A 16,648-nucleotide genomic window follows, 5' to 3' on the forward strand; every position below is an offset into this window, starting at 1 on the left:
CATAAAGCTAGTGAGTCTCTATTTGCCGAATGAGCCCAGGGACTTAACAAGTGATACAACTCAACAAGTGATACAATAATGGTACAATCATTATGGTATCTAAGAAATTTGAAAGCAAAGGTAAAGAAAAAAGCTAGAATTGAGGAAATAGGGAAAATTAAAAAAAAAAAACCAGTAGACTCAGTAAATAAAATTAAGAGTTGGTTTATTGAAAAAATCAGTAAGATAGACAAATCTCTGGCAAGTGAGATGAAAGAAATCACAAATGACTATCATTGAGAAGTGGATAATTTAAGCATGGATACAGAGGTCATTTAAAGTGCCCAGCAGGGGCATGGTGGCTCACGCCTATAATCCCAGCACTTGGGAAGCCAAGGCAGGCAGTTAACTTGAGGCCAGGAGTTCAAGACCAGCCTGGCCAACATGGTGAAACCCTGTCTCTACTAAAAATACAAAAATTAGCCAGGTGTGGTGGTGTACGCCTATAATCCCAGCTATTTGGGAGACTGAGGTACAAGAATCACTTGAACCTGGGAGGCAGAGGTTGCAGTGAGCCGAGATCATGCCACTATACTCCAGCCTGGGCGACAGAGTGAGACTGTCTAAAAACCTGTCTAAAAAAAAAAAAAGGTGCCCAGCATGGGATGGGCCAATATGGCAAACTAGAAGCAGACCATGGGTGCTGCTCTCTTATGGAGGGGAAACAAAGGGTTTAGTGAACACTGACCCTAAAAGCCGACCATCTAAGAAACCACACTGGGAACCATCAAAGCAGCAAGGGTACACAGAGAGCAGAGAGGAGTGAAGCTGGGCAGTAGCCTATCTGGCATCAATGTTGAGTCAGGAGAAGCTCCCCAATACGGGAAAGGGTAATTCACACTCTCTATGGGGATCTGTGTAAGGCTGGGAATGGGAGAATCCCCCTGCCCTAACCCCCTACTCACGACGCTCATCCTCCCACCTCACCTCTAAACTGAGGCAGAGAGCCACCCAGACGGTTTGTGGAGGAAATCTTAAGTCCAAGGGGACCTCTACAAGCCTCAGATCCCGGAACAGACCAACACTAGCGCCACAGACCCAATAGAGGCCACAGTCATGGTGCCTGGGAGCAGTAAGATTGGTCCACCCTCCTCACCAGACAAGGCTTGGTGCCAGCTTCCAACCCAGCACTCCCGCTTCTGCCTGAAATCAGCCAGAGGCTGCAGCCTCCTGTTGTCCCATGAAACACCTACACGGCAGGGCGGACGACCCCACCCACTCCTGCCACTGGTAGCCAGGTGGGCAACACCTGCTAGAGCTTCCAGCCCAGATGTCCCACTTCTGCCTGAACTCAGCCAGTGGCTGCAACATCCTGTTGTCCCTGGAAACACCCAAAAGGCAGGGCAGGTGACCCCACCAAGCTCCACCACTGGTAGCCAGGTGGGCAATGCCTGTTAGAGCTTCCAGCCCAGTGGTCCAGCTTCTGCCTAAACTCTGCTGGCAGTTGCAACCCCGGGTACCCTTGGGATGCACTTGGACAGCAGATGAGGTGACACTACTCACCCCCGCAGCTCCTAGCTGGGCGGGACTTTCTGGTTTAGGTGGTGCCCAAGCATCACTCAGAGATGAGACACCCAGGTTCGCCGGTTGATAGAGGGGTGGTGTGTGCCTCCCTCCACAGGGCCGACTCAGTAAGGATAAGACCTGTTTGCCAACTGTGGCTCCTACCTAAGGGAGCCCTGTGAACCGGAGCACCCAACAAAAGAAATGTGGGCATGAAGCCAGTAATTGGAGGGGGTTCCTCCAAGGCCCAGGGGTAGACTAGGTGAATGGGCCATCTCCCTGCCCCCAATCACAGACCACTACCCCGGAGCCATGCAGCAGAGCAAGAAGCCATCTGCTGGCTAACACTCTTAAGTGCCACCTACTGGATTGCAGCCCAAAACACAACACTAAAATACTCTGCCAGTATACACCACCTGTGAAAACTAAGGTAAAGGCTCCTACCAGCACCCAGCCTGAGCCAATGCATATGTACGCTGCCACCCTGCTACGGATGCTGGCATACATGAGCAAGCATGGATTCCACTGCCACCACCCCTATTGTTTTGGCTAGCACCTCCAGTGCAGTGTTGAAGCCAATAGACTGGGAACACCTCGGCCTCTCTGGCAGAGCAGGTTCCTAGCCCTGAGGGCCCAGAGAACAAAGCTGGGGGTCTGGTACCAGCCCCACAGAGGTAGTGCACTCATCTCAGGAAAGCTCAGGTGAGCTTTGGCCATCTGAAGTCTTCAAAATCAAAGCCAGTCAACTGAACCCACCTTATACCACAATCAAACTCCCAAGGGCATCAAAGAAGATAAAAGCAAAAAAAAAAAAAAAAAAAAAAAAAAACCCCAAAAAACAAAAAAGACCCATCCAAAGGAAAACAACTTCAGAGATTAAAGGAATATCAGCTCACGCAGCAGATGAGAAAGAACCAGCACAAGAACTCTGGCAACTCAAAAAACCAGAATGTCACCTTACCTCCAAACAACTGCACTAGTTCCCCAGCAGTGGTTCTTAGCCAGGTTGAAATGGCTGAAATGACAGACATATAATTCAGAATATACATGAAATGAAGATCATCAAGATTCAGAAGAATGTTGAAACCCAATCCAAGGAATCAAAGGAATACAATAAAATGATACAGGAGGTGAAAGATGAAATGACCATTTTAAGAAAGAATCAAACTGATCTGATAGAGCTGAAAAACTTACTACAAGAATTTCATAATACTATCACAAGCATTAACAACAGAATAGACCAGGCTGAGGAAAGAATCTCAGAACTCGAAGACTGGTTCTCTGAATTAGCTTAGACAAAAATAAATGAACATTTCCCCAACTTTGCTAGACAGGCCAACATTAAATGCTGGAAATGCAGAGAACCCGTGCAAGATACTATATAAGATGACCATCCCCAAGCCACACAGTCATCAGATTCTCCAAGGTCAAAATGAAAGAAAAAATATTAAAGGCAGCTAGAGGTAAGGAGCAGGTCACCTAAAAAGGAAATCCCATTAGCCTAACAGTGTACTATTCAGCAGAAATGCTACAAGGCAAAAAAGATTGAGAGCCTATATTCAGCATTCTTAAAGAAAAGAAACTCCAGCCAAGAATTTCGTATTCAGCCAAACTAAGCTTCATAAGCAAAGGAGAAATAAGATCCTTCTCAGACAAGCAAATGCAAAGGGAATTCATGTTCATTAGATCTGCCTTACAAGAGATCTTAAAAGGAGTGCTAAATATGGAAAGACGATTATCAGCCACTACAAAAACACACTTAAGTATATAGACTATTGACACAATAAAGCAACTACACAATCAATCAATTTTGCATAATAATCAGCTAACAACTTGATGACAGGATTAAATCTACATATATTAATATTAACCTTGAATGTAAACAGACTGATCAGAATGTAACCAGACTGCCCTAATTAAAAGGCACAGAGTGGCAAGTTGGATAAGATAGTGAGATGCAACTGTATGATGTCTTCAAGAGACCCATCTCACATGCAATGACATCCAAAGCCTCAAAGTAAAAGGATGAGGAAGAATCTACCAAGCAAATGGAAACCAGAAAAAAGCAGGGGTTGCTATTATGATTTCAGACAAAACAGACTTTAGGCCAACAACACCACCACCACAAAACAAAAAAGGAATAATGTAATGGTAAAGGGTTCAAGTCAATAAGAAGACAACCATCTTAAATATACATGCAGTCAACACAGCAGCACTCAGATTCATGAAACAAGTTCTTAGAGGCCTATAAAGAGACTTAGATAACTACACAATAATAGTGGGGGACTTCAACACCCCACTGACAGTATTAGACATATCATCAAGGCAGAAAACTAAAAAAGATATTTGGGACCTGAACTCAACACTTGACCAAATGGACTTAACAGACATCTACATAACTTTTCCCCCCAAAACAACAGAATATATTCTTCTCATCTGCACATGGCACATACTCTAAAATTAACCACACAATCAGACATAAAACAATCCTCAGCAAATTCAAAAAACCCAAAATCATAACAACTATACTCTTGGACCATAGCATAATAAAAATGAAAATAAATACTAAGAAGATTGCTCAAAACCATATAATCACATAAAAATTAAACAATCTGCTCCTGAATGATTTTGGGTAAGCAATGAAACTAAGGAAGAAATCAAGAAATTATTTAAAACTAATGAGAATAAGGATAAAACATATCAGAATCTCTGGTACACAGTTAAAGCAGTGTTAAGAAGGAAGTTTATAGCATAAATGCTCACATCAAAGAGTTAGAAAGATCTCAAATTAACAACCTAACATCACACCTAGAGGAACTAGGAAAACAAGAATAAACCAACCCCAAAGCTAGCGGAAGACAAGAAATTACCAAAATCAGAGCTGATCTGAATGAAATCAAGACATGAAAAGCCATATAAAAGATCAATGAATTCATGACTTGGCTATTTAAAAGAATAAGTAAGACTGATAGAACACTAGCTAAACTAATAAAGAAACAAGAGATGATACAAATAGACACAATCAGAAATGACAAAGAGACATTACCACTGACCCCACAGAAATACAAAAAATACCCTCAGAGACTACTATGAACACCTCTATGCACACAAACTAGAAAACCTAGAAGAAATGATAAATTCCTGGAAACACACAACCTGCCAAGATTGGACCAGGAAGAAATTGAAACCCTGAACAGACCAAAAAGAAGTTCTAAAATTGAATCAGAAAACAAAAAACAAAAAAACACCAATCATAAAAAGGCCAGGACCAGATGGATTCACAGCCAAATTCTACCAGACATATAAAGAACAGCTGGTACCATTCCTACGGAAACTATTCCAAAAAATTGAGGAGAAATGACTCCTCCTTAACTCATTCTATTAGGCCAGTATATTCTGCTACCAATAACTGGCAGAGACACAACAAAAAAAGAGAAAACTTCAGGTCAATATCCTTGAGGAAAATAGATGCAAAAATCCTCAACAAACTACTAGCAAACCAAATCTAGCAGCACATCAAAATGCTAACCCACCATGGTCAGGTATGCTTTATCCCTGGGATACAAGGTTGGTTCAACATACACAAATCAATTAATGTGATTCATCACAAAAACAGAACTAAGAACCACACGATCATCTCAATAGATGCAGAAAAAGCTTTCAATAAGATTCAACATCCCTTCATGTTAAAAAGCCTCAACAAACTAGGCATTGAAGAACTGTATCTCAAAATAATAAGAGCCATTTATGACAAATCCACAACCAAAATCATACTGAATGGGTAAAAGCTGGAAGCATTCCCCTTGAGAACCAGAAGACAAGGATGCCCACTCTCACCACTCTAGTTCAACATAGTATGGACAGTCCTAGCCAGAACAAGAGAAAGAAATAAAAGGCATCCAAATAGGAAGAGAGGAAGTCAAACTATTTCTATTTGCAGATGATATGATTCTATATGTAGAAAACCCCATAGTCTCAGCCCAAAAGCTCCTAGATTTAGTAAACAACTTCGGCAAAGTTTCAGAATACAAAAATCAATATACAAAAATCAGTAGCATTTCTATGTACCAACAATGTCCAAGCTGAGAGCCAAATCAAGAACTCAGTCTTACTCACAATAGCCAAAAAAAGAATAAAATACCTAGGAATACAATAACCATGGAGATGAAAGGTCTCTACAATGGGAATTACAAAACATTGCTCAAAGAAATCAGAGGTGACACCAGCTAATGAAAAACATTCCATGCTCATGGATAGGAAGAATCAATATTGTTAAAAAGGCCATACCAACCAAATCAATTTACAGATTCCGTGCTATTCCTATCAAACTACCAATGACATTCTTCATAGAATTAGAAAAAACGATTACAGAAAATTCATATGGAACCAGAAAGGAGCCCAAATAGCCAAAGCAATACTAAGCAAAATGAACAAAGCTAGAGGCATCACGTTATTCACCTTCAAACTATACTACAAGGCTACAGTAACCATAACAGCATGGTACAGGTACAAAAACACACATACTCTAATGGAACAGAATGAAGTGCCCAGAAATAAAGCTGCACACCTACAACCATCTGATCTTTAACAAGGTCAACAATAACAAGCAATAGGGAAAGGACACCCTATTCAATAAATGGTGCTGGGATAACTGGCTAACCATATGTAGAAGATTGAAACTAGATCCCTACCTTTCGCCATATAAAAAAATCAACTCAAGATGGATTAAAGATTCAAATGTAAAATGTACAACTATAAAAAGCCTTGAAGAAAACCTAGGGAGTACCATTCTAGACATAGGCGGTGGCAAAGATTTCACGACAAAGATGCCAAAAGCAATTGCAACAAAACTAAAATTTGACAAATGGGACTAATTAAACTAAAGAGCTTCTGCACAGCAAAAGAAACTAGCAACAGAGTAAACAGACAACCTACAGAATGGGAGAAAATATTTGCAAACTATGCATCTGACAAAGGTCTAATATCCAGAATCCATAGGAACTTAAAAAATTAAAAACCAGGCTGGGTGTGGTGGCTCACGCCTGTAATCCCAGCACTTTGGGAGGCCGAGGCAGGTGGATCATGAGGTCAGGAGATTGAGACCATCCTGGCTAACACAGTGAAACCCTGTCTCTACTAAAAATACAAAAAATCAGCCGGGCGTGGTGGCACATGCCTGTAGTCCCGGCTGCTTGGGAGGCTGAGGCAGGAGAATGGCGTAAACCCGGGAGGTGGAGCTTGCAGTGAGCTAGGATCGTGCCACTGCACTCCAGCCTGGGAGACAGAACAAGACTCTGTCAAAAATAAATAAATAAATAAAAAATAAAATAAATAAATAAATAAAACCAAAAATCAACTCCACAAAAAAGTGGGCAAAGGTCATGAACAGACACTTTTCAAAAGAAGACCTACATGCAGCCAACAAGCATATGAAAAAATGCTCAACATCACTAATCATTAGAGAAATGCAAATCAAAATCACAATGAGATACCATCTCACACAATCAGAATGGTGATTATTAAAAAATCAAAAAATAACAAGATGCTGGTGAGGTTGTGGAGTAAAGGGAATGCTTATACACTGCTGGTGGAAATGTAAATTAAGTCAGCCACTGTGGAAAGCAGTTTGAAGATATCACAAATAACAGAGAACTACCATTCAACTCAGAAATCCCATTACTGGTCATATACCTAAAGGAATATAAATTATGCTACCATAAAGACACATGCATGTGTATGTATGTCACAGCATTATTCGCAATAGCAAAGACATGGAATCAACTTAGATGCCCATCAACAGTAGACTGGATAAAGAAAATGTTGTCAATATATACCATGGAATATTATGCAGCCATAAAGAAGAATAATATTATGTTCTCTGGAGCAACATGGATGGAGATGTAGATCGTTATACTAAGTGAACTAACAGAGGAAAAGAAAACCAAATACTGCATGTTCTCACTTACAAGTGGGAGCTAAACATTGAGTACACATGGACACAAAGAGGGGAACAACAGACACAGGGGCCTACATGAGTATGGAGGGTAGGAGAAGGGTGAAGATCATAAAACTACCTATTGAGTACCATTCTTATTACCTGTGTGATGAGATAATCTGTACATGAAACCCTGTGACACATAATTTACCTATATAAAAAACGTGCAGCTGGGTGTGGTGGCTCATGCCTGCAAACCCAGCACTTGGGGAGGCCGAGGTGAGTGGATCACCTGAGGTCAGGAGTTTGAGACCAGCCTAGTCAACATGGTGAAATCCCATCTCTACTAAAAATACAAAAATTAGCTGGGCATGGTGGCAGGCACCTGTAATCCCAGCTACCAGGGAGGCTGAGGCAGAATTGCTTGAATCTAGGAGGTGGAGGTTGCAGTGAGCCGAGATTGTGCCACTGTACTCCAACCTGGGTGACAGAGTAAGACTCATTCTCAAAAAAAAAAAACCAAAACCAAAACCAAAACCAAAACCAAAACAAAACAAAACAAAAAAACAAGGAAGCCTGCTTCTACTGCTATTATTCAATAATTCTCTGAAGATCCTACCTAATGCAATAACACAGAAAAAAGAAAAGAGGTATAAATGTTAGGAAGGGTCAAAATTCTAAGACTGGAGATGACATGCTTGTCTATTCAGAAAATTCGAGGTCAACTAAAAAAAAAGTACAATTAATGAGAGTCAATAACGCGACCACTTAGAAAAGTAACATATCCAAATCAATAACTTTTACACACACAGCCAATAAACAATTAGGCAATGTAAAGGAAAAATGATCTCATTCATATTAGCAGCAAAACCATAAAATATATAGGGGTAGAATAAACCCAATAAGAAATGTGTAAGACCTACATGATGAAAACTAAAAATGCTTACTAAAGAACATTTAAAAAGACAGATTGTTACAATGAATAAAGCCTTAACAGATTTCAAAATAGACAAACTACAGTAATTGAAACAGTGTGGTACTGTTGTACTAACAAAAAAAGAAAGTCCAGAAATAAAGCCCATGTATGTATGTAAGAATTTAGCATATGAAAAAAGTAGAGTACTGTGAGTTAAATAAACTATTTAATACTTGGTTTTTACAAAATGAGTGATTTCAGTTGGAAAAACATAATATTACATAATAAACAAAAATATACTCTAGGTGTATTAAAGTTCTAAATGTTAAAAAAGCAATACCAGTACTATAAGCCAATATGAAAAAATATTTTTATAATATATATAATTTTAAATAGAGAAAGCTTGCTAAGTTTGATATGACACCCAGATACCATGTAATAAAAAAGAGAAAGACTTCATGAAAATTTGTAACTTGTATAATCTGAAAGACATTATAAAGATAATGAAAGAAATAATAAGACTAGGAGGAAATATTAGGCCACAAATATAGCTGACAAAGAACTAGTACTACTAATAGTCAAAAGAGCTCCTACAAATCAATACTTAAGACAATCTCATAGAAAAACAGGCAAAGGCTATGAATAGGCCATTAAGAGACTAAATTTAAAAGGCTAATAAACATATGTGATCAGTGAATTGAAACCTTAAATGAAAAGTGATATTTGATCTATCACATTGGCACAAATTAAAGATTTTGTTTTGTTTGCTTTAGAGACAAGGTCTGGCTCTGTTGCCTAGGCTGGAGTGCAGTGGCATGATTATAGCTCAATGTAGCCTGGAACTCCCAGGCTCAAGGTGATCCTACCATCTCAGCTTCCTGAGCAGCTGGGACTACGAGTGTGTGCCACCACGCCTGGCCAACAAATTCAACTAGTGAGAATGTGGGGAAAGGGACATTCTTACAGGCTGCTGGTGGGATTACAATTTGGCAAAATCTTTTGAAGCATAATTTGGCAGGGACCTGTCAAATTTTAAATGGGCATACCCTTTTACCCAGCTTCCACTTCCAGATATCTATCTTGCAAAGAATATATATACAAGAATGTTTACATACAGTATTATTTGTAAGAGCAAAAAAGGGAGACATATTAAATGTACATCAACAATGAGTAAATTATAGCATATCCATTTTATGGTACACTATTCAATGCATTAGGAAGAGTGAGGTAGATCTATATTTACTGATATTCAATAACCATGATCTATTTCTGAATGAAAAAAGTTGCAGAGCAAAGTGACTGGTATGATCTCATTTAAAAAACTATATCCTGAACTATATCCTTCCAACACACATGTATGTGTGCAGACACCTAGAGAAAAGATCTGAAAGGATATATGCCAAATTATTTTAAGATGTTTACTTCTGGGGCGGGGAATCTACTTTTTACATTGATGTAATGCTTAAATTATTTACAGTGAGCATGTATTACTTCAGTAAATTAAAAAAAAAATGCTAACATATAAAAACTAAAACAAGGGGCCCTATGCTAACCATGTCACAGTAACCTCACTGAATTATTCAATTGAAATCTAAACCTGGAATCTTCAGAAATGTTAATCTTCCCAGATTTGTATCTCTGAGGACCTTGGCCTTTAAGCAAGTAGGTTTACAAAAACAACACATGGCCGTGATAAAAGCTCAAACAGTACAGAAGAATATAAACAGCAAAGTAAAACTCTCCTCCTTCTGACCAGCAATCTATTAATCCGATTCACCAAAGGCAACCAATATTAACAGTTGCTTATGGAGCAATCCAAATATTAAAAAGACAAGTATTTAAAACATAGTATTTACTTTAGGTATCCAAGGATAATAATATTCATTGGAGCACTGACTACTGTGTAGATCAGCTGTTCTTACTGATGCAGCACATCACAAATATGTTATGCTTAAATGCCAACATGATAGCATTCAACACTGAGCTGCAGGCTAGGTGTGGTAGCTCACGCCTGTAATCCCAACACTTTGGGAGGCCTAGGCAAGGAGGAGCTCTTGAGCCTATGGGTTTGAGACAGCCTGGGAAACATACTGAGACCTATCTCTACAACAAAATTTTAAAAATCAGCCAGGCATGGTGGTGTGTGCATGCAGTCCCAGTTCCTCAGTAGGCTGAGGAAGAAGGAGTTTTTGAGCCCAGGGGGTAGAGGCTACAGTGAGCCATGATCATGCCGCTGCATTCCAGCCTAGGCAATAGAGCGAGACCCTGTCTCAGTGGTCTTGAAGGTCAAATAGTACAAAACATGTCGGAGAAGGCAACATAAGTCAACCTGAAGAAAATAATTTATTTTCTCTAAAAAATAATTTACCATAGGCTAAACCTTGGCAAGGATCTAGCTCAAAAGTTTAGTCCTTTTTATTTGCCCAAAATGATAATTTCTAAAGAAAGTTAAAGAAAAAAATTACTCCAACTGGTTTTTCCCCATTGGTTGCATACTTACCACATTCTGTTTTGTTGTTTCCTCTAGGGTCTGTATCACATACAACCTATTTCGACAGCGCATACTGTGTATATCTTCATAGCGAATACTACCATATTTCTGCAAGAGATATGATTTCAGTATATATTCATTCATAATAAACATCCACTTCTTCTTTTACAATTCAGTTTTATCAGACTTAATTCTTGGAGGCCTTGATTCTATTTCTAGGTAATTTCCTGACTTGTTCAATGATTTTGCAAATTTTCACCTCCCACGTTCAGTTTTTAAATATATTCACTGGAGAGAATTCCATCTACTATGTACATAGACTAAGTACAAAAATATGGGTAAAATTCATAATCTCTAAGAAGCGAATAATAATAATGAGAATAATTCACCTTTTAATACAGAGATAGATGTTTAAAGTAGTCATTATTTGTGAAAGCAAGTGAATTTAATTTCATTTAATGAAAAACAAATTGAGGCAGAGGAGGTTACACAACCTAGGAACAGTTCACAAAACTCATTTTAAAAGTTAAGTTGGATTTTAAGTTGTATGTCTACTTGCATTATTATCTTACACTTAATATACCACTAGAGATATACCATAGTTCAATCATTTTAAATATGCTAGGCAATATATTTATGGCATGAAAAAACCTACCTCATTTGATTCTCTAATCAAATCTGTAATATCCACTCTAGTATGACTGGTTTTTTCATCACTCACATTTGAACCCTGCTGAACATTTGAAGGCAATGGACTATCCTTATTAGTGACATTGTCAAAGAACCTATTGAAAAGTGATAGTAATACAAGAATTAGTGGAATTACCATTATTAAAGCAGAGAAATGACACCTAATTTCTCCCTAGATAGAGGTTACTTTCAACTGAAAGGACAAGAGAAGGTCTTATGAAGAAGTGGAACTTGTTTTTTGTGTTTGAGATGGAGTCTTGCTCTGTCACCCAGGCTGGAATGCAATGGCGCAATCTTGGCTCACTGCAACCTCCGCCTCCTGATTTCAAATGATTCTCCTGCCTCGGCCTCCCAAGTAGCTGGGATTACAGGTACCCACCAACATGCCTGGCTAATTTTTGTATTTTTAGTCGAGACGGGGTTTTGCCATGTTGGCCAAGCTGGTCTTGAACTGTTGACCTTAGGTGATCTGCCTGCCTCCGCCTCCCGAAGTGCTGGGATTACAGGCATGAGCCACCGCACCCGGTCAAGAAGTGGAGTTTGAAGATGGTTGAGCATTAGGAGGGCATGGGTGAGGGAAATGGGATAGTGAAGGAATCATTTGGGGTTTTGAAGGAAGCAAACAGACTCAGAGAGTAATTGGCAAATACCACATAGCCCAGTAGAGTGGAATATAGGGTATGTAGAAGCGTATAGGGGGAAATAAGTGAAGAAAGGTAAACTGAGCCCTTACCACAGAGTTCTGAATGCCAGAGTAAGATGTTTGTATTTTATTCTGTATATAATGGGATTTCATGTGGCATTACGATAGTTGCCCATTCAAATATTTATTCATTTAGCATACACAAATGTGTGCATACACACATACACACACATACAACACATGTGCTCCAATACAAAATAGCATCCATACAAAAGTCACTAGGAAAATAAAGTTCAACCCACCTGCAACCACATAGAAACCAGAATAACTTCCCGACCGCTGGATATTTAACATTATCAACTACCCTTTTCCTGCTCGAACTACTTCTACATAGACACTTTATAGCTCAAACTGGGAATATGAAAGTCCTAGAATACTGAATCAACAATATTAGTGTAAATGTGTACATAATTTAGTGGTTCACTTCAAAGTGATTTATTCTTGCTGTATTTTTTCTGGAAATAGAGGACTGGACTTTAGGCATAGCTGTTTCATTCAAGTGGTTTTGTAATGTCAGGCAAATTGAAATTTCTAGGGCTCAGTTTCCTCTGTAAAACATGGGGATTGAACAACATCATCTCTCAAATTTCCTTCAGATTTAAATGTTATAGTTCTTACAATACCTGTTCAAAGCTGTCACAGCTTCAGCATCATCTTTACAAGTCAGCAGTTTGTCTAAATTATAGTCAAGTATTGCCAATCCCAGTTGCAAAATGGCCTTTATTCCATCATAGAAGAAACAGTCCACCACATTCACTGCACTTTCAATAGGTAGCACACTAATAAAAAGTGTGAGAAACCAAGAGAGAGAAACTGAGGAAAAGAATGTCATATCAGTCATGTGTTCTGTCAGCTGAGGAAGGTGATCCCTGATAAGTTCTTCAAAGACTGCCTGATCCACCAAGGCACCTAGAGAGTATCAAAAGAAGTTTAAAAATAAACATTTTTCAAAAGGACTTGTTTCCATACCTCCCCACTTCTATTAGCATGCTGATGTATCTCATTTTTCTTCCTTAAATTATGAACTCTTTCAGAACCTTTTCTGTATTTTAAACATCTAACTGCTAGTAGTGTCATGTACTTCAGAAACACAATTCAAATCACTTGAAGAGTTATTTATTGAGTCTTTATTATATGCAGAGACCTGTACTAGGTATTATAAGAGCTATACCAATTAATGAAATAGTCTCATGTTCAGGGAGTTTAATAGCTAGCACAACTCAAGATAAATACACAAATAACTATAATGAAAGAGAGTACAATCAATGACCTAACCACAATCCTGAAAGCCTATTAGGGTACAAAGAAGAGACCATCCATAAGTTTTAAGGTGAGGGGTCACAGATCTGTAAATATTTGATGACTAAAGAAAATATTGGCCGGGCATAGTGGCTCACATCTGTAATCCCAGCACTTTGGGAGGCTGAGGCGGGCAGATCACGAGGTCAGGAGACTGAGACCATCCTGGCTAACACAGTGAAACCCCGTCTCTACTAAAAATACAAAAAAAAAAAAAAAATTAGCCAGGCGTGGTGGTGGGCACCTGTAGTCCCAGCTACTTGGGAGGCTGAGGCAGAAGAATGGTGTGAACCTGGGAGGCAGAGCTTGCAGTGAGCTGAGATGGCGCCACTGCACTCCAGCCTGGGTGACAGAGCGAGACTCCATCTCCATCATTTTAAAAATAAAATAAAATTTTATTTTTAAAATAAAATTAAATTAAAATTTAAAAAAATATACAATTAACAAACTAAGAACTTCATCCTTCTTTGAAATCTTGCAAATTATCTATATAATTCATACAAATGTGGAGATTTTAAGCTGATTGAAATCTCCCTCCCATCAAGAAACTACAAAAATTCACCAGTAGCTCTGGATACTACTTGAGATCACCATTGTTTTAGCAATATAGAGCTTATAAACTTAATGCTTCCTTTTTTGTTAAGAAACAGACCAGGTATTTTATTTTAAAAAGCAACATATTAAACAATCTTTCCGACTATATTCAGTACAAAAAGCTCTTCTTTTGAGAATGTCAGTGAATGTGACATTTTGATATTGCTTGCATTTTATACCACAACTGAATTCATCAGTCCTTCTATTTTATTAGTAATTAGACAAGTGACACTAGAATTGTTTAGAAAAGAAATGTACATCTCCGTGTGTGTATGCATATGTGTGTGTGGTTTTTCTTTTACCAATAATTCGACGATTAAAATAATCAGGCAACATTCGTTCACATACAGCAACCAGAAGCCAAAAAGCTTCTTCCTCTTTTGCATATAGAAGCAGCACTGAAGTCAAAATATTCATTGCCTAAAATTCACAGAAAACAGTATTAAAAAGCAAATATTTCTCAGGTAATAATTATACTTTTTCAAACATAATAGTTTTTGACAGCAACAAGAATAACTGAGAGTAATAATAATGTAATAACAGTGGAAACATGAGAACTCTGAGCCAGTTCAAGGCAAAACAAGGTGAAGTCAGGCTAACATTTGATAATCAGTTATTTTATAAAGTAACATTCAAGAAAAGTGAAGCAGTAATATAATAAATACAGAATACTATAAGTAAAACCTCTCTAATTTCAAAGAGTGAAAAGCCTTAATTATCACTAATCTGAAAAAAGCCTACATAATTTTCAAAGACATACTAAAATGAAAGAAAATGAACTTCATCTGTATTTCCAACTACCTATAAAGAAATAGCCCTCAGATATGAATCATCCTCAATTTTGTCCAAAACTGAACATCTTCTTTCCCCTATCAAGTAGGATTCTTCTTATCTATCCTAGTTTTGATTATGCTGAAAACCCTCTATCTGCTGCATCTGTTTCGTATCCTAGAGTTTCTTCTTATAAAATGTCTTTCAGATTTGCTTTTTCCTTCCCATTCCCACTACCACTCTAACTGGCTGCTGCTTCTTACCTATCTTGCACACAAATGTCAGATCATTACTTTTATATACATTGCCACATCCCTTGTTATAAAGGTAATAAATCCTTAATGGATAGAGTTTGGAGAGAATGGAAAAGTATAAATGAGAAAATAAAACCTCTTGTATCCAACGTACCCAGAAATCAACTGTTAAGTTGATATATTTTTCTGCAGTTTTTCCTCCTTTCTCTCCTAAAATTTGTATACTAAATCTTTATTTTTTCACTTAGCACTATATAGTAATATTCAATGCCATTAAATATTTTTCTAAAACAGTATTTTTAATGACTAAAAAAATCTAAGGTGGATATAATATAAATTATTTAACCATTCTATTATTGTTGGACATTTAGGTTAATTCCAATTTTTTGCTATTACATATAATGCTGCAGTGGTTATCTTTTTTATATAAATTTTTATCCAACTATACTTTTTTTCTCAGGAAAGATACCTAGAAATGAAATTGTTTGGTCACATGGTATTTTTAAAAGACTTCATATTATTGCCAAATTAAATTCCTGAAAGAAAATACCAATTTATATTTCTGACCAATAGTGTTTAAATGTTTATTTCACTGCATCTTTGCCAATATTGTGAATTGTAATAACTATAATCATCTTTATTGATTTGATAGTGAAAAATGGTATCTTATTGTTTAAATTTTAATTTCTTTGAGGTTGTACTTTCTTTTTCAGACTTTAACATCAACCTGTATTTTCTCTTTGGTGATTAATCCTTTCATGTCCATTGCTTACTTTTATACTTTGATACCTTTCATATAGATTTGTATATTAACTATGTCAATTTCTTGCCAAATCTAGTACACTGTTTGATGTCAAGCTTAGTTTTTACTGAATCGTTTTCCCATGCAAGAAGCCATACTGGGAGGGGATGTAGTAAAAATGTCAGAGTAAGAACTTCTAAAAATGTTCTCCTCTATAAAAGCAACAAGAACACTGACAAAAGTCATCAGAATCAACTTTAGAACTCTGGAAATTAACCAATAGCTTACAGCAATTCAGGTAGCATTTATTTAAGAAAATGGCTGAATCTCAGTAAAACCAGTAAGCTTTGCGGCATTTTAAATTGCCTTATTCCCACCCCCTCCCCAGTTTCACAGTAGCCTTAAAAACCAACATCTAGGCCGGGTGTGGTGGCTCACACCTGTAATCCTAGCACTTTGGGAGGCTGAGGTGGGCAGATCACTTGAGGTCAGGAGTTCATAACCTGCCTAGCTGACATGGTGAAACCCTGTCTCTACTAAAAATACACACACACACACACACACACACATACACACAAAATAGTGGGGCATAGTGGTGCACACCTGTAATCCCAGCTACTCATAAGGCTGAGACAGGAGAATTGCTTGAACCCAGGAGGTGGAAGTTGCAGTGAGCTGAGATCATGCCACTGCACTCCAGCCTGGGCAACA

General features: G+C 38.0%; 1 protein-coding gene across 2 annotated transcripts in view; it reads right to left on the reverse strand.

Moving 5' to 3' along the window:
* Nucleotides 1–16,648, reverse strand: part of TBC1D8B (TBC1 domain family member 8B) — a 78,108-nt gene that overhangs the window by 13,063 nt on the left and 48,397 nt on the right. For both annotated transcript variants that reach the window (XM_023203051.2, XM_023203050.2), the window contains exons 11-14: nucleotides 14,473–14,590; nucleotides 12,901–13,186; nucleotides 11,540–11,669; nucleotides 10,894–10,992 (exon numbers count right to left, since the gene is read on the reverse strand). In XM_023203051.2, coding sequence (XP_023058819.1) covers nucleotides 10,894–10,992; nucleotides 11,540–11,669; nucleotides 12,901–13,186; nucleotides 14,473–14,590 — 633 coding nt within the window. The remainder of the gene's footprint in view (nucleotides 1–10,893; nucleotides 10,993–11,539; nucleotides 11,670–12,900; nucleotides 13,187–14,472; nucleotides 14,591–16,648) is intronic.

Source organism: Piliocolobus tephrosceles, chromosome 12 (genome assembly GCF_002776525.5).
Source record: "Piliocolobus tephrosceles isolate RC106 chromosome 12, ASM277652v3, whole genome shotgun sequence".
In the NCBI taxonomy this organism is placed as follows: domain Eukaryota; kingdom Metazoa; phylum Chordata; class Mammalia; order Primates; family Cercopithecidae; genus Piliocolobus; species Piliocolobus tephrosceles.